Source organism: Hirundo rustica, chromosome 9 (genome assembly GCF_015227805.2).
Source record: "Hirundo rustica isolate bHirRus1 chromosome 9, bHirRus1.pri.v3, whole genome shotgun sequence".
Taxonomy (NCBI): Eukaryota; Metazoa; Chordata; class Aves; order Passeriformes; family Hirundinidae; genus Hirundo; species Hirundo rustica.
In genome coordinates, this window is record NC_053458.1 from 6,007,004 (window position 1) to 6,034,275 (window position 27,272).

Genomic DNA, 27,272 nt, shown 5'->3' on the forward strand with positions numbered 1-27,272 from the left:
CACGAACCGGAACGGGCGGAGAGCTGCCGGAGTGGCCACGTGAAGAAGAAAGAGCGGATTCTGTTCAGCAGCCATGGGCGCAGCCCCCGCGCTGCTCAGGGCACGGCGCGTTCCGCCATGCCGGGAATCCCGCGGCCCGCCACACCGCCCACAGCCGGCCCCCAGAGCTGATTGGTCCTGGAGGCTTGAGCGACAGCCAGCCCGACCAATCGGTGAAGGAGCTGGGGGCAGGCGCCTGGCTTCCGCCAGCTGGTGGTTGGACTATTCCAAGGCGAGAGCAGGGGAGCACAGCTCAGACTGCGGGCGGGCATACTCATGGAAACGCCACTGCGCACAGAGCGGTCCCCGCAATCTGCATCGGCTCTTCCTCCTTCGGCTCATCCCCCCGATTTCTCTTCCTGCTCCGCCCGGTTCTTGAACGGGGCCACATTCCCCGTTTCGCTCCCCCGTCTATGGTTTCCCTCACCGCACAGGCCGGCAGCCTTGTCTCCACCAATGGGAGCACCGCGCAGCCATGCGCATGCGCAGTCTCGCGGCCGCCCTCGCTCGGAGCGGGCGGGCGGCGGCGGCCGGGGGTCCCCGCGGGCGGGCCGTGGCCGGGGGCTGGCGGCCGGGTCGGGCCGTTGTCCGGCCGCTGTGGAGCGGCGGCACCGCCGCCATGCCCGGTCGGAACAAGGCGACGTGCGGCTACGGCAGCCCGGAGCTTGCGGTGGGGCAGCAGGCCGCGGAGGGCGGCCGCGACGCCGGGGGCCGCTCGCCTCATGGGGACGAAGAGGAAGAGCGCGGGGGGACCGGTCCCGAACACAACCTCGGTGACCCCGACATCGTCAAATCCCCCAGCGACCCCAAGCAGTACCGGTGAGGGCGGGAGGGCGAGCTGCCGCCGGGACAGCCCGGCCGGTCCGTGCGGTGGGCCGGGGTCTGCCGGGACCTCGGGGAGTGGATGTCGGGGTGATCCCGGTGGTCGGAACAGTTGTGTCCTGTCCGTGATAAAAGGAGGCTGGCGGTCCCGCGGGTATGTTCGTCTGAGGGTGGGCTGCCCGGTGTGTGCGGGCACTGGGCCGGAGGATCGGCCCCCGTGCCCAGGCTGGTGGGTGCTGGGTGTTCTCCAGACACCGCAGTTCCCAATCCAGCGTTGGTTTGCAGCCCTCGGCCGGGCAGCTCCTCTCCGAAAGCATTTAGTGCCGGGTGCGATTTAAATGCTTCAAAGCAGATCCCAACTTAAAAAGAGTTAATCTTCATGTTTTAGATGAGCTTCGAAGTTTTAATACAAATGTATCTGTGAGCTGAGGCACAATGCTTTTAGGCTACGATTTTGCTTGTGTTTTTATTTCAATATTTCTGAGTAATACCCGAAAAGTGATGAAAAAGGCCAACTTCTCGGAGCACAGCCCACGGCATGTGTCACCCAGACCCAGCGAGAGACTCGGATGAGAACTCCAGCAGAGGTTGAGCTTGTTGGACGCTGTAAGGCAGTCTGTTCTTGCAGGGACACTCCGATAACTTCTTCCTCTAAGACAGAAGATTATCCAGCCCTTGTTAGAGCTGCTTTTTAAAATTTATCTTTACTTTTCATGATGTCTAATCTGTGCAGCCAGAATCTGCTGCCCGAGCCTGGAGCCGAATTTTAGATTTGCAGTGACATTGGCTGACAGTGAGATTCCCTGCTGGCTGCCTGAAGAGGACTGTGCCCATTGGCTCGGGGAGAAACTTGCTCCCTCCCTTCTTGCCCTACTTCCTTGCTGCTTCCTCTGGATCTCTGCCTGCCTCTCCTGATGGCGTTCTTACTCATGCTACTTTGTGGCAGGCTTGTCCTCCTGCAAAGCTCACAGCTGCCCATGCTGTCGGCTTAAGGACCTCCTGCCTTTGCTGCCTGAAGCAGCACACTGGTGCATGAAGCCTGGGAAATCCACTGAAGGCTGTCACTACTGATTTTGAGGCTCAGGACCCTCTGCATGTGAGAATTGGAGAGAGTGTCTGCTTATAGCATAAACTAATACCAAAATCTTGCAGAAATCCTGCTGTCTGTTCTTAACAGGATGTTTTAGTTGGAAGCAGAGATTTGCGTCCTTTCAGCCTGATTTCCATGGTGTGAAGTGAGCCTGACACAGCACAGATGTTGTCTTATGGAAGAGAAGTTCGGTGTGTCAGGAAGCAAAGCCACACTGAGCCTGTGTCCAGGTGTGATGTCCCAAACCTCCTGAGGGAGTGTCCTGGCAGGTGATGTGATGGTGCTGACACATTTTCCCCTCGTCACACTTCAGTGATGTGTGCTGCAGCTCAGTCACAGTGCGCTGATGCCTGGTGACATCAGTCTTAATGGAAAATGTCATGTTTTGGCTTCTCAAATAACGATGACAAAACAAAAAGAGCTCTTGATGTAGATTGCAGGATGCATTTGCAGAATTGGGTTTGTTGGGACAAAACATTTGTCACAATAAAAGTTTGCTTGTTAGAGCTGTAACTGTGTACTTATGTTTACCAAAAATGTATATTTTACTTACATTCATCCATATATGCAATTTCATGTCTTGTATTTCTCGTAATTTGGGAAATTAAAGCATTTCTCTCAGTGTTTACCATGCACTGATATGTATTTCAATATTAACTTCTAAACAATTGTCAAAGAAAAACGTCGTGTGAGAACAATCCTGTTTAAACTTATTCAGGAGGTTTAAACATTATTTTTAAGAATTTGAATTTTATTTTATAATTTGGCTTTACCTGCATCAATGCTGTGTAGTCCTTCAAAAAAGCAATTGGACTGTGCTTGCTTCTGTTTCTACCTTACGTGATTGCATTCTTTGTGCTGTATTTTGCATACTAGAAGATATTAGTTACGTTTGTCCTTTTCCATTGGACTGAAACATGGAAAAAGTAAAGAACACCTGTGTCAGTGGTGCCTCTGCTCTGTATAACCTAAGCTGTTTAAATGATCCTGAGTGAAATCCGAGAGCCTCCCACAGTGCCGTGGCTCAGCCGTGTCCTTGCTGCTGGCTGCTTTCTGTCCTGAGTGCAACACCCACGAGCCTCCAGATGAGCAAAGTAAAATTAGTATAATCTGCTCCATGAGCTTAATGGGGCTGTGTGGAAAGGATCAACAGGAGCTGCTGGATGCACCTGGCTGAACAGCTTTATGGCACATCGTTCCTCGGGAAGAATGACCCCATTCTCTCTTCTGCTTTCCCCCACTGCCTGCTGCTCCCTGGGAGGCTGAGGTTCTCCAGGAGCTGTGCAAACCTGCAGAGCAGAGTTGTGTGTGGAGGGAAGGAGGTGCTGCTTGTGCTGTCTGGAGTTTGGCTCTCATCTGCCGAGAGGCTGAAGCACTCGTGTGCAGTGTGTGTTTTGGGACATTCAGGAGTGCTGCAGCTGTGTTTGGGGCACGTGTGCCTGGTGGGAATGGTTCACAAATGTGCTTTCAGAATGTAGGAGGATTAACTTTGTTCAGACATTCCAGTTCTGTCTGTGCCTCCTGCAGTGCATCAGAGCATCCCTGCAAGTTACACACTGTGTGCTGTAGTTTGAATGAGTCAGAATGCACTTGTGCGTTTGATTGGAGCAAATTTGTCCTGCTCAGCAGTCTTGCAGCATGGAAACTAGGTGTGTTTGTGACTTCCCCTTGGGTGACTGGTCGTGAATCATCACCTTAGCACAACTATCAGATATTTGTTCATTGGCTTTTTTCACAGACTTGATAGTCCAAGAGCTGTGCCCACATTGCAAGGTTCTGACCTGGTACAAACCCGGGGGCTGGAGTAGATGACCTCTAAAGGCCCCTTTCAACAAAGACTGTTCTGTGATTCTGTGCTCTGCAACTCAGATTTTTCTGGGAGCGTGGGATGTGACCATGGGTTTGTTTTATTCTAGCTTGCTTTGTTTTGTGTGGTTTTGCTGGATCAGATGCCACAGGTCTCTATCCCACTGGTTCATAGGGTGGATGAAGTATTTTCTGGAGCCAGCTTTCCTTCCTTTCTGCTGCTGGTGTATTAGCCAGTGCAAGCTCCTGGCAGGGATGCTCTGGCTGATTTGACAAATGGTGGCTCTGTTCCAGATTTGATGGTAAATGAATATTGATGAGGGCCCTTGTAGTGCAGAACACTGGTGCTTGCAGTCCTCAGAGTGAGAAGCTGTAGAAGGTTGCTGCACAGAGGGCTCGTGGGGTTATATTTATATACACACACACATGTTTAAAAACCTCTGTGCATGTGTAAACACACACAGAGAGCTGTTTATTGCTTCTTGATAGGAGCCCAGCCAGTTCCCTGTGACTGGTTGTATGGAGCTTGTGGAGGAGCTTTCCCCTTTCCAACACTTTCCTGTTACATCTGCAGACCCCATTTATTAGAAACCATTGATGAAAGCAAATCAAATCAAATGCTCTGGGGCCTACTTAGAAGGAGAGACTAAAATCTTCATTCTGTCACATCATATCTATTTCCAAGAGCCTGACAAACCTAAAAGATGATTGAAGTTTGGGTTTGCCTGTTCTGAGTGCATGAAGTGAGTGCTAATATCTTAAATGTTTCACAAAGAGAGGGATAAAAGCCAAAATCAGTGAGGTTAACCTTATGGGGAGAAGGGCTTCTGCAACTGCCCTGAACTGCTGCTTATACCTAGAGCTGTTGAGTAGCAGGGGAATGTTTTACTTTCCTGCTATAAAACTGCTCAGTCTTGGCTACCATTAGATTTTCATTAGGAAATAATGAAATTTTTGCAATTCTGAAAATTCAGACTTGGGAAATGAACGTGTTCATTGCACATAATTACTCTTTCAGGTACATCAAACTGCAGAATGGCTTATGTGCACTTTTGATTTCGGATTTGAATTACTTGGATGGTGCCCCAACGTCTTCAGAGGAAGAGGAGGAGAATGATGATGATTCTGAAGAGGGCAGCGATGAATATGATGACTCTGGAGCCGAGATTGAAGATGGCAGAGAAGATGATGATGATGAGTGTGATGATGGGGATGAGAGTGAGGACAGTGATGGAGATAATGAGGATTTCAATGATTCTGATGACAGTGAATTAGAAGAGCTGGCTGACAAGGAAGAGACAAGAAAGAGAGGTTGTTCAGAAAAGCAGGTATGTACCTAAAGCTGTAGAGTGCAGAAATATATAGTGAGCTTTCTCGAGGTCTGGAACCTTGTGATGAGGCGTTCAGACGAGATCTTTTTATTGTGCCTGCCCTGATTGATTCATCTTGTACTTCTGTCATTTTCCTGAAGTCTTTCTTGAAGCAGCTTTTACTGAAAATGTTTTATTTTCTCTAGTCTGCAGCAGCCCTCTGTGTTGCTGTTGGCAGCTTCTCTGATCCTGAAGATCTGCCTGGATTAGCACACTTCCTGGAACATAGTATGTATCTGCTCCTATTTCATCTTCTCCAGCTTCAGTGCAAAATGGGTGCTGTGTAGCTCTGCATTTCTGAAGTGTTTAGTATCATTTCCTAATGTGGCTATTTGAGAATTTATTTTCATGAGCTTGTGATTTTGTACAAATGCTGACTTAGGAAGGAGTTCTTAATATGGGAGAAAGTGTCTCGTACACTGTGCATTAGCTTATGTCAACTTTATTTGCTACCCATTAAATTGAGGGGAATTATGTTACCTGTGGCTTTATTGACCAGGCTGGAGCTACAGACCTTTGTCTTCTGGTAAAGGGTGATGAATTAGTAATGTGGACACAGAAACCACGTGAAGTTTCTGTCCAGGTGTGTCTCAAAATTCTGTTCTTGCCTGCTTGAGGCCAAACTGCAGCAGTTACTGGGCAGATCACCCAAGCCTCTGGTATTCAGTCATTTGCTCTGCCTGTGGGCTGTGGCTCAGTCACAGAGGGGTTGCTGTAGCTGCAGTCAGGATGAGCAGATCAATGTCATCTTGGCACTGTTGGTGATTTTTCCTTGCAGTGGTTTTTATGGGCAGTTTGAAGTACCCAGATGAGAACGGGTTTGATGCGTTCCTGAAGAAACACGGGGGTGGTGACAACGCCTCGACGGACTGTGAGAGGACAGTGTTCCAGTTTGATGTGCAGAGGAAGTACTTCAGAGAAGCCCTGGATAGGTAACTTTGTGTGAATGGTGATTAGGTGCTAATTAATGTCTGTGTGTGCCTCAGGAGCTTGGGTGTAGTTGTCCAGTTCTTCATTTTGGGGTGATCAAAGCTGTTGCTGAACTTACCTGCACTACAGCAGTGATACTGAATATAGGAAAATGCTCTTTTCCCTTTGGATGTGCCGTTTTGTTTTTTTTTTTTTGCTGTGGGATTATGTAGGACCCACGTTTAAGTCTTTAACACATGCAGCTCTTTGTTTTGGCAGTCTTAAACTGATAGCATTGATGACAGGAGAAATGTTATGCAGTGTGACAACTGATCAAAGGGGAAGTGCTCCCAGAATCCCAGTGACTCAGGCTTTGAGATATCTGTCCTGGTAGAGTTACTGTTTTTTCTAAATTGTTGATAGTTTTTTTTTCAGGCAGCCTTCAAAGTTACGGTACAGTGTGTGTCTCAGAAGGAGACATTTAACCCAGTGCAGGTTATTCACTGCTGAATGTAGCTTTTGCCAGAAAGTGCTTAACTTGCTCTTTTGTGCTCTTGGAACAACAGAGCTCCACTGGTTGGCATGGTTTCCTTTAGTGAGAGGAATTCCTCATTCATAGGGGCATGGCTGAATATTCCTGGTGCCATAAAACATCTCAGGAGGAGAACAGGCTCCACTGCAAATTTACTTTGCCATGAGAGTGTTTGCACATTTTTCTGAGTATAACCTAAATTTTACTTTACTAGGCTAATTTCAGCTTCCATTTACAGATTAATCCAGCTTTATTAGATGTTTGGAAGTGCGAAAGAATTAAAAAATAGAATTGCGGTATGTCACAACAGCTTGCTTAGTGCAGAGGAAAACAAAATTAGGAATTCTGTAGAACAGCTTCTCATACAAAGGAGGTAAATGAGTGCTGAGGATGAATTCTGCTCATTGAAGCGCTTGTGGATCTGAAGAAATGAAAAGACATCACCTTTCAGTTGTTTTCAGTGTAATAGGTCTTCTAGCTGTAGTCCTCCATCAGGGATATATTACTTTTAATCTTGCATTGCTCTTAACCTTTTGCTTCAGCCAGTCCAGTTTTTCATTAAAAAACCTCAGCAAATAAAACAGAACTATTAGATTCTCTGCAGCCTTCTGCAGAGTCTGCATGCACTGCAGATCTGTCCATGGTGCTCTGCTCTCTGTGGATCCAGAAGAAATTTATTTGGATGACAATGCTGGCTTTTATAGTAGATAATAAAACTGTAATTGATGTAGAAACTCATGTTTCATGACAAACTGTTTCCTAGAGCTAGGAAGAAACTTCCCCTGTGGTCATGCTGTTCCTGAGGAGCACCTGGGGATTTCCTCAGAAGCATCTGATAGTGGTCCCAGTTAGCTCCAGATTCCAGACTGGGTGGATCAGTTGTCTCATCTGGTGTGATCACTCTTAGGATGTGATGCAGATAATTCTGCACCCATTAGTGCCACCTCCTACTGCATCCAACCAGTTCAGCCTCACTCTGGAGCTGGAAAGCCCTGCCCTTTGCTTTCTGGTGCCTTTCATCTTTCTTTAAGACATTATAGTCAAGAATGACATAGCTTGTAGCGAGTCAAGCGACTTTGTAAACCAAAATAGTAGATGTTGGATTTAATTACTGGGGTTTTGCCCTAGTTTAATAGACAGTGAAGAAAAATAAATGATTTTTTTCTGTTCCCTAGGTGGGCACAATTCTTTATTCACCCATTAATGATCAGGGATGCAATAGATCGAGAAGTGGAGGCTGTAGACAGTGGTAAGTAAGAGAATCTCTTCCTGTGTGTTTGGCCCATCTTCTTAAAGCAAAACCTACTTTGTAACACTCTTTACTGGTTTGTGTGCTGAACTCCCTTTCTAAGCACTTCAGTCACCTTCACATAACTTACCAGAGAGATGAAACTCTGGAATTGAAGCTTTGTGGCTGTTAGAGGAAGAAAGGCTGGATGCAGTGCCAGCACTGTGAGAGTTTACCCTCACATTTTCATCAGTTAGAAATGAGTGATCTGAAGTGCTTTGGCAGTAACTGGCAGGACAGTTTCATGAGCATGTGGGTGCCGTGCAGTGAGCAAAATGTCTTTAGCTCCAGCACAGCCCCAGAGCTCTCTCCAGTCCTGTGCAGAGTTAATACGGTCAGCTGAGGTGATTGTACTTGTCTCCTTATTCTAACACCTGAATAATTAAAAAGTCACTTCCCAGAAGGAAATTAAACCAGGCACAGAAGTGAGTGGAGTGTTGATTTTCTAATATGTGATGGATACTCCCAGACTGCCTCTAAGATGTCACTGTTTTAGGAGAAAAGTGTTACTAGCAGATATCCCAACTGGTTCAAATATTTATTCCAAGTAATTTTCTATATCTGTCTTCTGGCAAGGAAAAGTGGGTGACTTGATCTTTGAATTTAGATAAAAGTCAGGGTAAACAAGGACCTGCCTTGGAGTTATTGAGGTGTGGTTCTTCAACAGCCTCAGCCATTTTACACCTTGGAAGCAGAAGCAGTCCTTCCCTTGCAGCGACACCGTGGTAATGTGCTGCCCAGGAAATGGTGCCAGCTTGCTGAGCTGGCTGCAGGAGAACCCAGCCAGAGGAATTTGTTCACAGCTCTGCTGTACGTGTTTGTTATTACCAGTAAAACAGGAACAGGAAAATGCAGTTCAGGAGGGTGAATTGATTTTGGCAGAGCCTTGTATTTAGATTAGTGTTAAGTGGTTGTAAAACTGCATTTTTAGAAACTTACCTTGTTCACCTTTCAATTCCTTATTCCATTATTAGGCTAGAGGTTGTTCTGTGTGATATGTGGTAGAAACAGGTTTGTAATTGTTCTCTGGCTCTTACTGCAGGGCCTGATCCTGTACAATATTGATGGCATTTTGTCCCCACTGAACTTAACATATTCAGACAGCACAAGTTGGTGCTTTACATGCTTTTCTTTCTTAGCCCGTTCTTTACTTCTCAGCTATGAGCTACATTCTTCCTCTTATAGTCGCTGCTGCTAGCAAGTCCTTTTCTTATTTCACCACTCCATTCACATTTTAAAAGAAATTCCAGGCTGCATGTGTGTGGTATGTCTCCTTTTCGGTTTGGCTGGGATTTGTGCTTTGTTTTGTGGGAACATGATGTCAAACTTTGATGCATGCCACTGCAAATTCTTGTAATTAACAGAGTATCAGCTAGCAAGGCCCTCTGATGCAAACAGAAAGGAGATGTTATTTGGGAGTCTTGCCAGGCCTGGACATCCTATGAAGAAATTTTTTTGGGGTAAGTCCTGAATTTTTGTTATAAAATGGTAATGACGCTTTTAACCACTTAGAAGTTTGAGTGGTTAGATGCACTGACATGATTGTCATATCACAGCAACCATTAAACTTGTTCAGAAAAGTGCAAGCAATTATCCATTTTACAGTAAAATAGTTGGGAATAAAAGCAGCTGTCTCCTTTTTAAGATACTTTTCTTTCTGGTACTGCTTTTTGCTGATGTTATAGCTGGGTTGCCCAAGGTGTGTAATTATGGAACTTAACACAAAGGTGGTGCTCTCTGAGTCATCTCCATCTTGCATAAGCTTGTTTTTTTGGCTATTAGAATTTCCTGGAAAAATAACTTATTTCTAGTTGTATGTCTAAGGAGGCTTGCCAAAGTAAATAATTTGCTGTTGAACTTCCAGGGGTTAGATCTTCCCAGCCATGTCAGGGGAGCAGAATGGAAACTTGTCCTTCTCTTGGACAATCCAGTGCTCACTCCCTCACCCTCGTGGTGCTGGTGAGTGTGTAAATAGCAGGGTCATTGATGGGTATTAGAGTTACCAGCTTTGAAGTGTAGCTTGTTTTATTAAATTTCTGTGGTGACATACACTGAACTTAATATTTCCTCCTCTTTTTCCTCCTGCTGTTCTGCAAGTTGGTGAGGGAATAGCTGGCAACACACAGTGAGCTGTGCAGCCTGTGGGAGATGTGATGATGCAGGAGGACTCTGTCCTTCCTTGTCCTTCCTTGTCATAAAAATATCAGCTGTCCTTTGGATAAGAACCAGAAATCACAAAATACCCAGTTTCACTTAACGCTCCTTTCACTCCAGATTTGTTGGGTATTTTTAATGTGCTTTTCCTTGATTAGACCTAGGGAGGAAAGGACGTGCTCCCTGTGCCTGGTGTTGCTGTAAGCCCTGTGTGGATAACTAACCCTGCCTCCCCTTTGATGTTTGCAGGTAATGCAGATACTCTCAAGCACCAGCCCAAAATGAACAATATCGACACCTACACCAGGCTGAGGGAATTCTGGCAGCGCCATTACTCTGCTCACTACATGACTTTGGTTGTCCAGTCTAAAGGTGACATCACTTGCTCCTTAAAAACCTCACTGCTGCTGTTGGTGCTTTTGGAACCAGTCCAGCTGTAGCCCATGCCAGTCTAGTGGCTTGTCCAGTCCTGCAGGGGGTATTTATATGTAAATTTTAGCCTGGTTTCCAAGTGAAACAAGACCTGAGCAATTGTGCTGTGTTATTGTCATCCTCCTGCTTCTTGAGAAACCTTTTGAAGCTGTTGAATGGCTTCCATATTAACACAGAAGGGAGAATCCCAAAGATAACATTTCAGAAATAATCTTGTAGCAATGAAGAGTCAAACCACTTAAATGAATTAATGCTGCTGATTTCTTTGCCATCAACAGTGAAACTCCTTAGCAAGAGACTGAATCTCCCAGTTGTCTTGCTTGTTTAGGAAGAGTAGAGATCCTATTTTTTTCCCCATAGCTTGAAAAATTCTGTGCAAATGGATTTTGATTTTATTTCATTGGAGAACTGCAGATCTGTGGGTTGCTTCTGCTGAGAATAGAAGAAACATTTCTCAGAAGTTATTCAAGTTAGGTTTGTGTTTAGGGAGGAGTTTTGTTGAGTGCTCAAACTGATTGCAATTCCCATCTCTAAAATGGAGATGGTAATAACAGAGGTATTCTTTCTTTTCTTCTCCTTTGCTTTTAATTTTGATCTAGACAGTAAAACTGCTGAGAGTGCTGAATGCCTCTTGAGCAGTCATTAGGCCAGTGATGGGTTTTAATATTTTCTATGGTGATTGGGAAGAAAATGGTGGTAACTGATAACCAGTGAGGTGAATTTTGTATTTCCTTTCCTGTTAAAACAAACCCAGCAGCAAATCCTCCCCCTACCCCACCCAGCCTTATTCATTGCTGTTGTTTACATGTGCAGCATCACTTTTGGAGTTCAGAATGGTTGCTTAAACAAGCAAAGTTTTTATTTAAAAAACCCTTCTGACTTGTGACTCACTCAGAAAAGAGGGGAAAAAAGGAGGATGGGGGTAAAAGGAATCCTTAGGATTGCAGGACTGCATTTCAGGGGGAAAAGTCCTGTGTATAATCTGGAGAGCTGTGGGATGAGTTGCAAGTACTGGTGGTTTTGTAGATCCCTAAGACAGTAATTCCTTCTCGCAGTCAGTCACTCCAGACTCTACTGAACTTTAAATCCCAGCTGTGTCAGCCTGGCATTTGAGCACTGCACAAACCCAGAGCTGTGAGCACGGATACAGCTGAACTGAGGTTAAGAATGGCGCAAACCAACAGCTTTGAAGTTTGTCATTTAGAACTTGGCAGTTTTCAAGTGCACTGACTTGCAGCCTCTTTGAAATAACTGAACTGGTGAGATAAAGTAACTTATCTTAGATCTTCAGGAAATTGCATTTCTGTCTTTCTTCTCTCTTTTTTAGAAACACTGGATACGTTGGAAAAGTGGGTGACAGAAATCTTCTCTGAGATCCCAAATAAGTAAGATTCATTTGATGCATGAAGACATTGCAGATGATAAAATTATCTCTTCTTAAAATGACATTAAAAAAATCCCTTACTGGAGAAACAAAGGAAATTTCCATTTGTTAATTAACATCCTTATCTGGGGGGGGGGAAAAAAAAAAGGCAACTTTTTAAATTAAAGACCACTGTTAATTGTTCCAGGAAGACTTTGTTTCTGCTTAACACTTACTTAGGCTGTGAGCTGTGTGGTGCTAACTTGAAACAGTGTTTGTTTAATATGTGCTGATGCCTTGACTTTATGATGTCACTCAAACCTAGATTATCATTTCACATTGCTTATCTTTGCTTTGTGTCAAAAATAATTAGAAGCGGAATTAATTAACGCCGTATTTGGAATTTAAGTGTCATCCTTAGCGTGGCAATGGGTTAGAAATAAATCATTTTTTTAATGGTTCGCTCTAATATGCCCTCTGAAAAAGGGGTCTGCAACAGCTTTGCTAACTTGAAAAGCATTTTATTTCCCTTTTGCAAGATGTTTGTTTCTGTGGCGCGTGGAAATGCTCTTGTGAGAGCCTAAAGCCATTCAGAGGCACATTTGTCTGTCCTGGCCCTCTCCTCACCCCTCCTGCCCCACGAGACCATCCAGCAGGATTCCTTGGCTGCGGGGGGAGCTCAGGCTGTAGTTTACTGTCCTTGGCTGTAGAGTTTGGTGCTGTTACTGCCTCGTGCAGAAGGGAGGGGAGGTGTTGGGGTGGTGTCGCGTCCTGGTTCATCGCTCCCGCTGTGGGCAGGCTGCCCCCCAGGGTACCTCCTGGGGCTGGGGCTGCACCCTTGGAAAGGCCCTTGCCAGGCTCTCTGGTGCCCTGCAGCCTTTGAACATCCCAGTGCAGCCTCCAGCCCCTGCCAGTAACAGCACTCTTCCGTTTTGCTTTTAAGTGGTTTACCCAAACCCAGCTTTGGCCATCTGACCCAGCCTTTCGACACACCAGAGTTTCACAAGCTCTACAGAGGTAAGGGAGATGGATTGGAATGTTTTGAATACCTGAATGCTAAAAGAAGTTTTCTGAGTGGTTTAAAACGGCTTTTAACTATTCTTTCTGCATTGTGTAAGATTTCTTATCTCTGTCTTGTCCTGTATATTTATAATGAATCCATTTATTTGCATCCAGTTGTTCCAATCAGGAAAGTTCATTCATTGACCATCACTTGGGCACTTCCCCCACAAGAACAGTATTACAGGTACACTGTGCTGCTTTTTACTTCTACCCTGTTTATGCTGTGAATAATTTATTGACTTTCCCAGCAAACCAAAGAATCTCATTTACTTGTCTAACAGATTACTTTGGTTCAGCTAGGGGGGGCATTTTAAAAATGAATTAAACTCTGCAGATAAGGTTCCCTTTCCTCACTGACTCAGATCAGTCATTATGCTCTCGACTCCCACACTTTGAGCTTATTATCTTAATTCTCCCTGAAAATGCAAAACTTGCCCTGAAGAAAGAGGCAGTGCGTATTTTAGTCATTAGCCCAGTGATTCTGAATTCTTCCTGTGGAATGTGTTACCTCCTGGCATCTAATCTCCTCCAAACCTTCTCTTAGGGTGAAGCCTCTTCATTACATTTCCTGGCTGGTGGGACATGAAGGCAAAGGCAGTGTTCTTTCTTTCCTTAGGAAAAAGTAGGTGGTTTTTAAGCACAGTTATGAAATGCTTTGATCTCATTCAAATCCATATTTTGTGTATTTATATTTTCTGTAGATTTAAAAGCAGGCCAAGCCTGCCTGTTTTTGTATCAAGTGTTTTGTAGTGATGTTCTATAAGGTGCTGATAAAGCCAAGTAAGAAATAAACGGGGTTTTTGTCTGTGATCAGCAGTATCTCAGACTGATCTTTGAGATCTCCAAAAGGTTACTTAGCTTTTGCACTGTTTTTCGTGAATTCTGTACCCTGAGGTCACATCCTTAAACTGGAAAAGCTTTGTGGAGACTGTCAGTGGATTAAAAGCCTCTGAAATAAAGATACACTGTGATGTACGGCTTGTAACTGAGGTCAAGGCAAGCTGAAAGGATTAATTAATTAATTAGTACCTTTCACTCTTCCCTAGGTTTTGGGCCCTTGCGTTGTATGGAGGAAATGGAGAGACGGGATTTGAACAGAACTCCACTTACTCCATCTTCAGCATTTCTGTCACTTTGACTGATGAAGGTTACAAGCACTTCTATGAGGTGTGGTATCACACAAACAATCTTGTTTTTCCTGCTCTTTCCCTAATGTCTGGATGAATGAGTCTGTTCCTGTCTGTCTGCAGGTGGCCCACGTTGTGTTTCAGTACCTGAAGATGCTGCAGAAAAGGGGGCCAGATCAAAGGCAAGTGTTTGCCACTCCAGTAGATATTTGTGGAGGTGTCCTTCTCCATTTTCCTGTTACTTGTAGTGCTGGCACTTTTGGTGGAGCTCCTGGAGCATAAACAGGAATTGCTAGTAAAGCTTGTGTGTGTGGAAAACATGTCGGTTTAAAAAAAATCAAAAAGAAATTTTCTAAATGTTTATGCTCAATTCTTGGGGGTTTTTGTTTCACTTATTGTGATGTGACTCCTTCAGTTTGTTAAGCTGAACTAGTGTAGGTACAGTTTTTTGTTAATTTTAAATGAATTTGATGAGCCAAGTCTGTGGAGGTGAGGACTGGGTGTTCTGGTGTTAGCCTTAATGTTAATTTGACATCAGATTTTGACTCTTAGTTTACTTTCTTTCTCTTTGGAAAGTAGAAGAACTTTCTGCCAGTTCTGAGAAGTGCTGTTTTGGGAAGTGCATTTAATGCTGGCTTCTGTGTCTTGTACCTGAATGAATCATTGATCTCACCATTGATGCCTTTCCTAGAAGGCTCCTTTTTTAAAATTCTTGGTGAATATTGAGGAATAACGGAGAAAATCCGCTTTAATTATTTTCTTCCTCCTTTGCAGAATATGGGAGGAAATACAAAAGATTGAAGCTAATGAATTTCACTACCAGGAACAGGTATTTATCCACTGTTCTGACATAGGTAAACCATGAAAAGTATTACTTTTTCATTCTGAAACACATTTTGAAAGTTCTATTTGAGAAGAAATACATTGTGCACTTAATGAGGCTGTATTTGGCTGAAAGGAGATGTAATCTAGGCAGAGAAATACTGAGATTTTTCCCTAACAGAATGGAATGTTGATTTTTTTCATTCCTTACGTGCTAGGTAGGCTCTTTTTCAGTTTAGACTTTCTTACTCCTACTACATTCAGCCATGTTCTGTTTCTTTCTAGGTAACTTATTTTCTTTCTTTGAATGACACTGGAATTTCCTTTTGGGTGAACAGACCCATCCATCCAAGTACTGCAAACAGCAGGAACATGGATCTGTGTGTGTTTTTGTGATGGGGTTGTGAATCCCAGGGCCAGAAGAATGGCTTGGTCATGCCAGCCCAGTCTTCTGCTTGGTGGCTGGAGCCGTGCTAAGGAATGATTGTCTCAGAGGCAGGGCTGGGCGTAAATGGTTAGGGCTTTAATGTTTCCTCTGGTGTTTGGTGTCTTAACAAATCCTTGGGCACATTTCCTGCTGCATTTACAGGACACAGATGTGGCCCACTGAGCCCTTTGCAGGTGTGCTGTGCTCTCTGTGTGACCCAGAACCCGTACAGTCTGATGCTGCCTGCTGCAAACACCCCAAAAGCAACAGGCTGCTCCTGAAAGGCAGCGTGTATTTCGTGTTCAAACAGGAGAACCTCACCCTGCACATCCTGGCAGGGAGCTGGGGAAAGGAGCAGAGCCAGGGGAACTCGTGCAGCACCGGCAGCTCCTTGCCTTGCACTTTCCAGGTCACTTGAAATCTTGAATTGTTGCAGGACTTTGCTTGGCAAGGAGTGCATTCTGCTGGGTCTTGAATTTAGTCGATTCCGTGACTGTGAACTGCATAATCAGGGTTTCTTCTACAAAGATGATATGTGTGAAATATCAGGATTTTCAGGGGAGACTGAACATTAGATATAGTTATGAAATATATTTAATAACTGAAACTAAATGCTGTAACAAGCACAGCATCCAGCTCATGCTCGACATATCTGACTAGTCAAGCTCTTCTCAGAGCAGAAAATTGATGTCTTGGGTTTCTAATTACGTGACAAATAGCTTTATTTCTTTGCTTGCAGACAGATCCAGTTGACTATGTGGAAAACCTTTGTGAGAACATGCAGCTGTTTCAGAAGGAAGATTTTCTGACAGGAGACCAGCTCCTGTTTGAATACAAGCCCGAGGTAAATGTTCTTTGAACTCTGATTATATGTTTTGATGTCAGGAAAACACGTGCATACTCTGTAATACAGGCATTGTGTAGGCATTTGTAATTAAACATAATGCAGGCACAGGTTTTGTATTCATTGAAACGCTTGCTGTATTCAGAAAGCAAATCTGTTTTGTAAGCTTGTGATGTCTTGTTCTTCCTACTTTCTAACTGAGAAGTCTTTGCTGGCTCAGGCAGTCAGAGCTGCATTTGAACTGAAATATTGTCTGGAACTCGTAGATCATTGCTGATGCCCTGAACCAGCTCACCCCTCAGAGAGCCAACCTGGTTTTGCTGTCTGCTGCCAACGAAGGCCAGTGTCACCTCAAAGAGAAGTGGTTTGGGACCCAGTACAGCATGGAAGGTAAAACAGCAGCAGGAGCTGAGATTCCTGCATGAGAGGAAGTGAAAGGGTGACAACACAAAATACAAGTGCGTGGGAGCAGGGAAATGAATCCTCAGTGCCTTCTTGAGCTCGCTGTTAGCGTCTGTGCCACCCAAAGCTGCTCTTTGGTGCAGTGGGTTCCCACTCCTGCAGTTCCTTTGGGAGGATGAGGTCCCAGCAAAGCTGCACTTGGCTGCCCTGCAGGGAAAGAACAGCAACAATGCAGCACAGGGGGTAGGGCAGCTGGGTTACTAGGGCTAGATGTGCTTTTTGATAGCATTGCTTCAGTCCTGCTCCAGAAGATTCTGTAGGAAGGGATTTAGAAAGTCCTGGGGAATGGGATGATGTTAAGAAACTCCTGTGATATTGCAGATTTCTCTGGAGATTGGGAAAAGATGTCTGGAAACAGGGTTCCCTTCCCTTCCCTTCCCTTCCCTTCCCTTCCCTTCCCTTCCCTTCCCTTCCCTTCCCTTCCCTTCCCTTCCCTTCCCTTCCCTTCCCTTCCCTTCCCTTCCCTTCCCTTCCCTTCCCTTCCCTTCCCTTCCCTTCCCTTCCCTTCCCTTCCCTTCCCTTCCCTTCCCTTCCCTTCCCTTCCCTTCCCTTCCCTTCCCTTCCCTTCCCTTCCCTTCCCTTCCCTTCCCTTCCCTTCCCTTCCCTTCCCTTCCCTTCCCTTCCCTTCCCTTCCTGTTGAATTAATGCATTTCATGGGTTTTGACAGATATTGACAAGTACTGGAGTGATTTATGGGACAGTGACTTTGAGTTAAATCCGGATTTACACCTTCCAGAAGAAAACAAATACATAGGTAAGGCACCTGGCATGAGTGAAATCTTCCCCAGTGATTTATTTGAGAATTTCCTGGGGTTTAGAAACATCCTAAACTGGTATCAACCGGTTTCTGCAAATTAAAAAATCATGAGCACTCTTTTCAGCTGAATTTTATTTGCTATTCTTTTATTTATAAGTTTAAGAACTGAGTTATTTTAAGGCACATAAACTTAGAGATGATAATGCCATAACTGAGCAGGCTTCACAGTCAGTGAGAGTTAACACAGAGCTCCAGACACCTTATTAGAGAATTTCATTTGCTTAATCCTCCTGTTTCTGAAGGCATCTAACCAAAAAGCACTAAATACCGTCTGCCTTTGTTACCAAAAGTAAATGAAATGAAAGCCAGGACTTGTGTCCTGGATGGAATGTGATGCCACCACTTCTGCTCTGCTTCTGAGCCACTGTTCTGGTGTGGAAGTGAAAGAGAGATCATCTTTGGATCGAGGAAAGTACAAATAATTTAGAAAACTGGAGGGGAAAAATGTATTCTTTGATACTTTTGAAGACTTCGATGCATTTAGCCTGGTTGTGTCTGTGAAACACACTGACTTGTGGTTTTTTTCTTTGTTAGCCACCGACTTTGCATTGAAAGTTGCGGACTGCCCCGAGACAGAATATCCAGTCAGAACACTCAGCACACAACAAGGCTGTCTCTGGTACAGGAAGGATGATAAATTCAAAATCCCTAAAGGTAAATGCCTGAGGGCTTTCTCAATAGCAAGACCCTGTTCTTACCGGCTGGAATTGATTTGAAGGCAAATAAGCCGTGGTAGTGTTCCCCATTTAAACTGAAGTGCCTGCTGTCAGCCCTTTTGACGTGTTTATTACTGCAATAAAAGAGAAGCAGGTGAACTAAGGCAACTAAGACACCCTGCTGATACCCCGGGTGGAAAAGTGGAATTTACTGAAATTTACTGACTTCTGCTCAGTCTGTGTGGGACAGGATTGGGCAGACAGAACGTGCTGCTGAGACGAGGGCTGGAGAAGGAAGGAGCACATTAATTAGAAGGGGCACAGTCTCTTCTGCAGAAAGAGAAAAACACAGCCTGGATCTGAGACAAGGGTGTAAAAGATATTTGCTGCTGCCAAGCAGAATGTCAGAGTTTTTAGTGTCTCTTCAAGAGATCTTCTGTGGAGTTTTCTTTTTCTGTCTATAGTGGTCATGCCATGGGAGCATTCTGCAAAGCACAGCTTTGTTTTCTAATCTTTGGTACTTCAAAGGGAAGATTTTTGGAGTAAGAAGATGTTTAATGATGACTTAAAATAAGACAAAAAGTGTTACAGATGAATGACCATTTTCATTAAACTCGAATTGTTCCCAAAGAGCAACTTGCTGGAAATAATTTGAGTTCAGAAAGTTGTCACTTTCTATACGATTGCTCATTTAAATTTCCTTTTCCTCGCCAGGTTATGTTCGATTCCATCTGATCTCTCCATTGATACAGCAGTCTGCAGAGAAGTGAGGATTGTGTTATTTATGCTTACCTTGCAGAGTAACTAAATTACCATACCTAGTGAAAAACCGGGAAGAGACTTTAATTTTAAGCAGGACTAGAAGAAGGTGTCCTTTTCTCGTGTCCTCCCACCTTCCTTGTGGTTTTATCTGCAGTTTGGTGCTGGTGGTTCTGCAGCAGGTCCTGCCTGTAGCCAGCAGATGTGTAAGGAGTTCCACGGTGTGCTGTTCCCCAGGGAGAGTCTGGGAAGGAGTAATGTAACAGCAGCAGTGCTCAGAAAGGAGCTGCTCCTGAAAAGAGCGGTCCACAGTCGTGTCCTGAGCGTGTCCCAGCATCCTGGGAGCCTGCAGGAGCAGGAGAAGAGGCTGCAGCAGGCCTGAGAGGCTCTGGCAGAGCTCTGGGTGCAGGGCTGGCTCTGCTGCCCTTGGCTTGCCTCGGGCTGCCATTGCCAGTGTGCCAGTGTCACAGTGCTGGTGCTGTGAGCCTGCCAAGACCTGCACAAGCCATGTGCTGGGAAAGCCTTTGTGAGCCTGTTTTCATGAGGTGTGTTAGCTTAATCTTTGAATTGGAATCCAGGCAATAACAAAACCCTGAAAGCAGGGACTGCAGTTTCCAGGCTGTGTAGCCTGCTTTGCTCTAGCTTAATTTTTTTTTTTTTTCTTTTTTTTTTTCCCTTGGTAGATAAATAATTATTTCATTACTCAAGTATTGAGTATAACTGACCTTTACACAAAGTAACATAATTTCATTTGCTATGATTTTCCCATGTTTTGAGCATTGTTGTGTTAAAACATGCATTCTTACCTTGAAGAAACCTTAAATCTTGTGAAGCTGGAATCATTCAGATTGCAAGGAATAGCTGAATGTCCAGATAATTTTTAAGTAGTGTCATGTGTTTTCTGCACAAAGGGAAACCTGCATTCTCTATTTCTGGGGGTTTTTTGGAAAATTTCTTTTCGAATCTCATTTTTACACAAACCCCATTTCTGTTGGAATTCGCTGCGTGCACCATCAAGCTCATAACTTTCATGTTCAGCCAATTTTTTTTTATTATTATTTTCTTTTTAACCCTCTGCCCTTTTGTCCCTCCAGCATAATCTTGTTTGATACATTTGTGAACATCCTTTCCCACAACCTGGGGGAGCCAGCCTACGAAGCAGATGTGGCACAGCTGGAGTACAAGCTGGTGGCTGGAGAGTACGGCCTGATCATCCGAGTGAAAGGATTCAATCACAAACTACCTGTAAGCTCTGCTCATCTCCTCACTGCTTTTATGGCTGCAGCTCTGCAGTGTGTGTGCTTTTCTGGAGCTTTGAGTGGTTGGAGGAGGTGGTTTAAATAGAAAAATTGGTCTCTGGCAGGGTAATGCAGCAAATGTGCTGCTTTTTCTTGTGCTCACGTGTGTACAGATGGAGTTGGGTGAACTTACACAAGCTCGAATTACTGACTTCAGGCTGACTTAAATCTTCCTTTAAGTATAACTGTATCTCTATTAAAATTTTAACAGCTTTTCCTATAAAAAGAGCTTTGTGTCTCCCATGGCCATAAAGAGGATTGGAGCCTTTCCATCTCTAAGTTGTTCCTATTTGCACGATGTCTGGAGAAGGGTGACTGAAAAGAGATTCTGGTTTCAGTTTGACTTTGGAGATCCAGCTTCTGAACATGCTCATTTTGGGTGCAGATTTTCTGTGTTGGCTTGCAGAGAGGATTGGGAGATCCCGTTCCCATTCCCTAAATGCTGGCCATGTAAGACATGGCAGGCACAGAGAGGACACAGTGAGGAGGAGACAGCCATCAACTTCTATTGCAAGAGCTATGCTGCAGCTTTAAGACCTGTCAGACTTACTAATAGGAGTTTTAACAGAAAAAGCCAAACATGCAGGCAGCAGGGTCTGAATATTCTCTTTTTAATCCTGAATGGTGTCTCTGTTGTGATGTCATTGTGCTGGTCAGCTGTAAAAGGAGAAAATGGAATATTGAATACAGAAGTTTTGGGGGTTCCAGGATAGATTTGTTTCAATAGAATGTGAAAACTCCTATTGAGTTGGGATATTGAGCTTATTCACTGTGTAAAAACACTGCCCTTCTGAAAGAGTCATTTGGGATAGATAGAATTTAGTGAAGAATGGAGGAATGCACTTTAGTAATGCTTCCTGTCTCGATAATGATTATTTTATTAATGATAGTTTTATATTCTTGTATAGCATTAAATTGAAATTGGTTCTTAAACCAACTTAAAACCGTTCTTTTTACAGCTTCTATTTCAGCTCATCATCGATTACTTGTCTGACTTCAGCTTCACTCCAGCAGTTTTTGAAATGATAACAGAGCAGCTGAAGAAAACTTACTACAACATCCTCATTAAACCCGAGACTCTGGCCAAGTGAGTTCTGGGGGAGCAGCAGGAGCTGAGGCTGAGCTGGAGAGCTCAGGGATCCCTGCTCTGCGCTCACAGGCTCCTTCCAGGCTTTGCCCGTAGCTTAGGGAGCCGCGGCAGGCAGCGGCTCGGACGCGTGGCCAGAGCGGGCACTCGGGGAGCGGCTGTGCAGAGCGGGCACTCAGGTTGTGGCTGTGCAGAGCGGGCACTCGGGGAGCGGCTGTGCAGAGCGGGCACATGGCTGAGAGCGGGCACTCAGGGGCAGTGGCTGTGCAGAGCAGGCACTCAGGGGCAGTGGCTGTGCAGAGCGGGCACTTGGGGAGCGGCTGTGCAGAGCGGGCACTCAGGGGGCCTCTGGCCAGAGCGGGCACTCGGGGAGCGGCTGTGCAGAGCAGGCACTCAGGGGCAGTGGCTGTGCAGAGCGGGCACTCGGGGAGCGGCTGTGCAGAGCGGGCACTCAGGTTGCGGCTGTGCAGAGCGGGCACTCAGGTTGTGGCCGTGCAGAGCGGGCACTCAGGTTGCGGCCGTGCAGAGCGGGCACTCAGGTTGCGGCCGTGCAGAGCGGGCACTCAGGTTGCGGCCGTGCAGAGCGGGCACTCAGGTTGCGGCCGTGCAGAGCGGGCACTCAGGTTGCGGCTGTGCAGAGCGGGCACTCAGGTTGTGGCCGTGCAGAGCGGGCACATGGCTGAGAGCGGGCACTCAGGTTGCGGCTGTCCCGCGGCGGCTGCCGGAGGAGGCCGCTGGGAGCCCCGGCGCCGTGTGCGGTCAGGATTTTGGCCCCTCTGGCGGCAGGCGGCTCCTGACGCGCCGTGTTTGTGTCCCCGTGGCCCCAGGGACGTGCGGCTGCTGATCCTGGAGCACGGCCGCTGGTCCATGATCGACAAGTACCAGAGGCTGATGAAGGGGCTCTCCATCGAGGCTCTCTCCGCCTTCGTCACCGCCTTCAAGTCCCAGCTCTTCGTGGAGGGTCTGGTGCAGGGGAACTTCACCAGCAGGGTGAGTGCGGCCTCGGCAGCTGCGGGTGGGCTTTAGCTCCGTTCTGCGCGGAGGCGCCGCCCTGCTCTGGCGGGCGCCAACGCCCCAGGAGCGCTCGTGGGGATGTGCCAATGGCAGTCCACAGTTTGAACAGAAGCTTCCAGGAATTTGGATTTAAACTGCAGACAGGAAAACATGTTGTAGATGCCTGTAATCTGTTTCTCCTGTTGCCACCGTTTTTTATATTGTTTGGTGTATTGATATATTGGATATGGAGAAATTCCCGCAGTGGTGCCACAGGAGGAGGCTTCCCTCAGAGCGCATTTATCCTGGGAATCTGATTGCCTGCGTGGTTTGGTTCAACCTCATTGAGTGCCAAGCACATGGAGTAGGGATAGCTGCTGCTATTCCTTTGGCTCCTGGCTTCTCCTTCTGGAGACACTGCAGAGCAAAAAGCAGCCTGGAGACTCCAGTGTGGTGCAGAGGAGGCTGGAGGGCGTGGGGACAATGTGAGGAAGCAGGGATGTCGGGAGCAGGACAGCTTTTTGCTTGGGACTCACTCTCTCAAGTGCTGCACTGGGCTGTGTGGTTGTGAATTGGGGTAATAATTCTCTTCTAAATAAAACTATCTTTGCTTTCTTCCTTAGGAAGCAAAGGATTTCCTGAATTACGTTGTTCAGTGAGTATCTCTTGACTCTTTAATTATTATTATTATACTCTTTAATTATCTTTGCTTATTATATGGAAACTATAATCAAAAGAAGATTCTTTTCTGGAGGAGGGAGTCACAGTGGGAGTGCTCAGAAATTCCCTTCTCCCCTCTGGTGTTTGCAGGTGGCTGTTGATGGTGGCAGTTTAAGCAGACGTAGTTCCGGTTTGGGGAAGGGGAAAATAACGTCAGACCAAGTGTCTGAATGTGTGGGTGCTGCTGTGGATTTGTGTGAGCAGGTGTTTGAAGTTGTGCTGTTTGCGCTCCCCGCAGAAAGCTGCAGTTCTCTCCCCTGGCCCATCCCTGCCCCGTGCAGTTCCGGGTGGTGGATTTGCCCAACACCCACCTGCTCTGCAAGGTGAAAACTCTCAACAAGGGCGATGCCAACTCCGAGGTGACAGTCTATTACCAGGTACTGTGTGCTGGGGCTGTGCTGGCCTGTCCCTCTGGCACCTCCCTTAGGGCAGGCTCTGCACAGGGGTGTCACTGAGGGGACACGGACACCTCATGTGAGCACGGGCCCTGTGCCCCGAGGCTGGACCCTAGTGGAATTCCCTTTAGGGGGTTCCCTGAAACCAGCACCTTCCCTTCCTGGACTGGTGTTGAGAGCTGGGTCAGAGCTGTGGTGGCCTCCTGGTGTTCCCAGCTCTGATTTTGGGGGCTGGGCTGGGCCTGTCCCCTCAGGGAAAACCAGAACTTCCCATCTGTCCCTGCTGTGAATTGTCCCTCAGTGCTGAGGTGTGTGCCACGAGTCACCTTGTCCTGAAGGATCACATCAAGCCCACCCTAAATTCTTCATTCTCTGTCCAGTCAGGTGCCAGGAACCTGAGGGAATACACCCTGATGGAGCTGCTTGTGGTAAGTTTGTGTTTGTGCCTAACTCAGCAGTGTCTCCCCTGGAAGCAGTGCTTGGAGCTCACTGCCCCCAGCGTGTTCCTGCTGCTGGCCCTGGCTGAAATGTTTGGGTGGGTGTCCCCAGCTGCTGCAGCGATGGACACTGCAGGAGCTTCTCATAGCTCCCAGCCCACAGCACTGAGCCCTCTCAACGCAGAGCTTGTGGCTGGCCAGGGCCACTTCAGTGTCCCCACGCGGCAGGCAGGGCACCTGTGCTGTAACTTTGTGCTCTTTCAGATGCACATGGAGGAGCCTTGCTTTGACTTCCTGAGGACCAAGCAGACCCTCGGGTGAGTTCACTGGGCAGGAATTCTCCTGCACCTGCTCCTACGCTCCTGCTCTGACCGTTCTCTGTTCTTACTCTGGGAATCCTTCCTGCGCAGTGGTCAGTCCTCAGTTACTGTGATGGAAACAGCCACATCAACGCTTTAAAACCAAAAGCACCCATCAATACAAGCTGCAAGCCAAGTTGCTTTTGACTCCTGCAAGAGTTGAATCTGTTAGCAGCGTGTTAACTCAGAATTATTCAGCATAAAGCTGTTCCTTCCACTCCCACACTCAGCCCCCCTTCCCCAGGGCTGTTTTCACAGCAGCTCTGTGGTGCTGAGCAGCCTCCCTCGGGGGCAGCCCCCTGCTACCTCAGGAAGCTGGAGCAGGCTTTTCACAGCTCTGGGTCTCTCACTCTGCTTGGATTGATTTGCAGGAATGCAAATACAAACACTCCGAAGTTTAGAAGGATTTTTCTAAAGCTGAGAAACCACTGAAAAGCAGCAATGCAGGAAATAAAGAGAATAAGACTATTGCAAATTTAGATCTCAGATTTTTCTGTCTAAAGTACCAACACTATTTTAACTTGCAGCATGTCCTGTAAATGAAAAGTTAAATGTGCTTGTGCAATGACTTGATTGTTTCATCCTTTTTTCTTTTAAGCTACCACGTGTACCCCACCTGCAGGAACACTTCTGGGATTCTTGGCTTCTCAGTCACAGTGGCAACCCAGGCAACTAAATACAAGTAAGTGCTCTGTGGGGAACGTCCTTCAGCACTTGGCTGTGGGAAGTCACCTGCTCCCACTTGAGTTCACTCCTGTTTCAGGTCACAGAGGGATTTTTTAATTCAAGGGGATGTCAAAAGGGACAGTCACAGTCACAGCGCTCTGACTCAAAACCAACACCTGAATAAAATAGTAGCCTTAGGCTTCTTAAAACTGCAGTGGTCCTGACTTGAATAGTGAAAAGTAGTCTCGGGACTAAGTCAAATATTCTCCTGCCCTTTAGAAGCTACTCCACCAGGAGAGTTCCAGTCCTGTAAATCCTCTCTAGCTGCTCTTGTGGCTCGTGTTCAGCAGGCACAGCACTGTTACGGTTTTGTTCAAACCTGGGCCTTTGAACTACAACTATTTGACCTGCCCAGAGTGGAAGGATTATTTGAAAAATGTGCCACTTGTGAAAAGGTCAGTGAAAGCTTAATTAGCACAGTGGTGCTGCCTCTTAATTTTTACATTTGGACACTTCCATTACTGAGGTCTGTGTCATCAGTGAGGGTTTTAATGTGTCAGAAACCTCAGGCTCCATCACATCCCATAGGCCAGAACTGTGCAGGGCTCCGGGCTGCAGCTGGGGATATCAGAGCAGGTCCCCAGCAGCACCAGGGCAGTGGCTCCTGAAATCTCAGAGTACAGCTAAAAATGAGAGCACTGGCTTGATCCCTGATATCAGGAACAACTGAGCACTCAGATGAGAGAGCTTTCAGGGGATGAGGGGAGTGAGCCTGTCCCAGACCTTCCTCATCATTTGGGAGCTGCTACTTTACCCCTTAACATTGTTTCGGGGATTTTTTTTTTTTCCTGCCTAATTTGTTTCTCTTTCAGTTCTGAATTGGTTGACAGGAAGATAGAGGAGTTTCTTTCTTGCTTTGAAGAGAAAATCAAGGATTTAACTGAAGAGGCTTTTAGCACGCAGGTAAATCTTCATCTTGAAAAGCTCTTTGAACTGCATGATTCAGCTCTCTGTCGATTTTCTGAGGTTTTTTTCTGGAAAAAGACCTCACTGTTAAAACATGCCTCTTGCTCTGTTCTGCTGCTCTTCTCTACACATCCATTCTCTGGCTACCTCATTAATGCAATTTAGCTTTTCTTTCAACTGCAGTGACTGTGATGGTAAATTAAGGTAGTTTAAAACCCATTAAAACTAATTGTCTTTTTCCCATGTAGGTAACAGCTTTGATAAAACTGAAAGAATGTGAAGACTCCCACCTTGGAGAAGAAGTGGACAGGAACTGGAATGAAGTGGTGACCCAGCAGTACCTGTTTGACAGGCTGGCACGGGAGGTGGGTGTCCTGCTGTGGGACACAAAATCCACACTGGTTTTGCAGCAGTTTCAAAAGCATAAATGGGATTTATGCTACTAGTGATGCACTGGGTCTCAAATTACACATTCTTTTAAAAAAGGTTCTTTTATCCAGTGGAGTAGAGGTTGCAGAGAAAATATTTTCATGTTTAAAATGACTTGAATCACCACTGTGCTGCTAAACCTTCCTGTGTGTTTCAGATTGAAGCTCTCAAGTCTATTACACAAGCAGACCTGGTCAACTGGTTCCAAGCTCACAGAAGCAACCAGAGGAAAGTGCTCAGTGTACATGTGAGTGTCTGCTCTTGACAAGCAGAGTGCAGCAGGGGCAGGGGAGAGGAGATCTGTGATGTAACTTTTACTGTGGTTATCCACATTTTACTGTAGTTATCTACGTTTTCTACATTTCTAATCAGCATTCTTGTTAGAGTTGCATTTCAGTATCTCAAGTTAATTGTCAGGGCAGAGAAACACTGAAGGAGATCCCAGTTTCTCTTCTGGTACCTTCTTTGCAGGTGATTGGATATGGAAAGCATGAAGGGGACTCAGAGGTGACAGCTGTCTCAGGACAGAACTCTTCATCTGGTGAAATACCTCATCTTGTTTTATTGCCCCCCTCCTCTTTGATGAGTGACATTACTTCCATCAAGGACATCAAAGCCTACACCTCAACTCTGAATGTTCTCCCTTACCACAAAATACTGAAATAAAACTGATATCTTGCCCTGCCCTGCCGTGTAATCCAGGTGCTTTCTGCAACATCAACGTTACAAACCTATTTTTATTAAAGCAGAGCTGTAGTGGTAGCTGGGATGAAGATGCCCGTTCACACACTGAGGGAGCTTTCCTCGTTTCCAGCCAACCTCTCATCACCTTCCCACGTTCACTAAGAAGAGGCACAGCCCTGACTGCCCCACGGGTGCCACGATCTCCTCTGCAGCTGCGTGGAGCTGTGGGCTCTGCCTCTGTGCCCAGCCTGGCTCGTACCATCCCTGCAGCAGCTCGACAGCAGCCACAGCTCCTCAGGGACGGATCTGCAGCGCTCCGGAGCAGCGACAGTGGGTGGGAGGGGGAGAAAAGCCCAAGGCTTCCATCTCACTGCTTTTTTAGTTTTTCTGTATGTGCAACATAGACAAAATTAAGGTGAAATCAAATAAAAGCTAGATTTAACTGTGGAGAGAAAAG

General features: G+C 46.1%; 1 protein-coding gene across 1 annotated transcript; it reads left to right on the plus strand.

Moving 5' to 3' along the window:
• The first annotated feature begins 514 nt into the window (after positions 1–514).
• On the plus strand, positions 515–26,816 carry NRDC (nardilysin convertase). The gene is made up of 31 exons (XM_040072329.2): positions 515–858; positions 4,776–5,085; positions 5,274–5,355; positions 5,906–6,059; positions 7,744–7,817; positions 9,221–9,316; positions 10,260–10,382; positions 11,770–11,827; positions 12,749–12,822; positions 12,982–13,051; positions 13,412–13,489; positions 13,914–14,034; positions 14,118–14,176; positions 14,769–14,823; positions 15,983–16,087; positions 16,354–16,477; positions 17,217–17,303; positions 17,901–18,020; positions 18,737–18,788; positions 19,876–20,026; positions 21,039–21,166; positions 21,994–22,156; positions 22,783–22,814; positions 23,118–23,256; positions 23,655–23,702; positions 23,976–24,028; positions 24,669–24,752; positions 25,609–25,699; positions 25,951–26,067; positions 26,289–26,378; positions 26,603–26,816. Exons 1-31 carry the CDS (start codon positions 515–517, stop codon positions 26,795–26,797), a joined length of 3,477 nt encoding a protein of 1,158 aa, XP_039928263.1. The 3' UTR covers positions 26,798–26,816.
• The last annotated feature ends 456 nt before the right edge of the window (positions 26,817–27,272 follow it).

Coding starts and splice junctions, on each gene's coding strand:
- NRDC (XM_040072329.2), top strand. CDS start 515: ATGCGCATGCGCAGTCTCGCGGCCGCCCTCGCTCGGAGCGGGCGGGCG. Junction 11,828..12,748: donor TTCTCTGAGATCCCAAATAA/GTAAGATTCATT, acceptor TTTGCTTTTAAG/TGGTTTACCCAAACCCAGCT. Junction 26,379..26,602: donor GGAAAGTGCTCAGTGTACAT/GTGAGTGTCTGC, acceptor CCTTCTTTGCAG/GTGATTGGATATGGAAAGCA.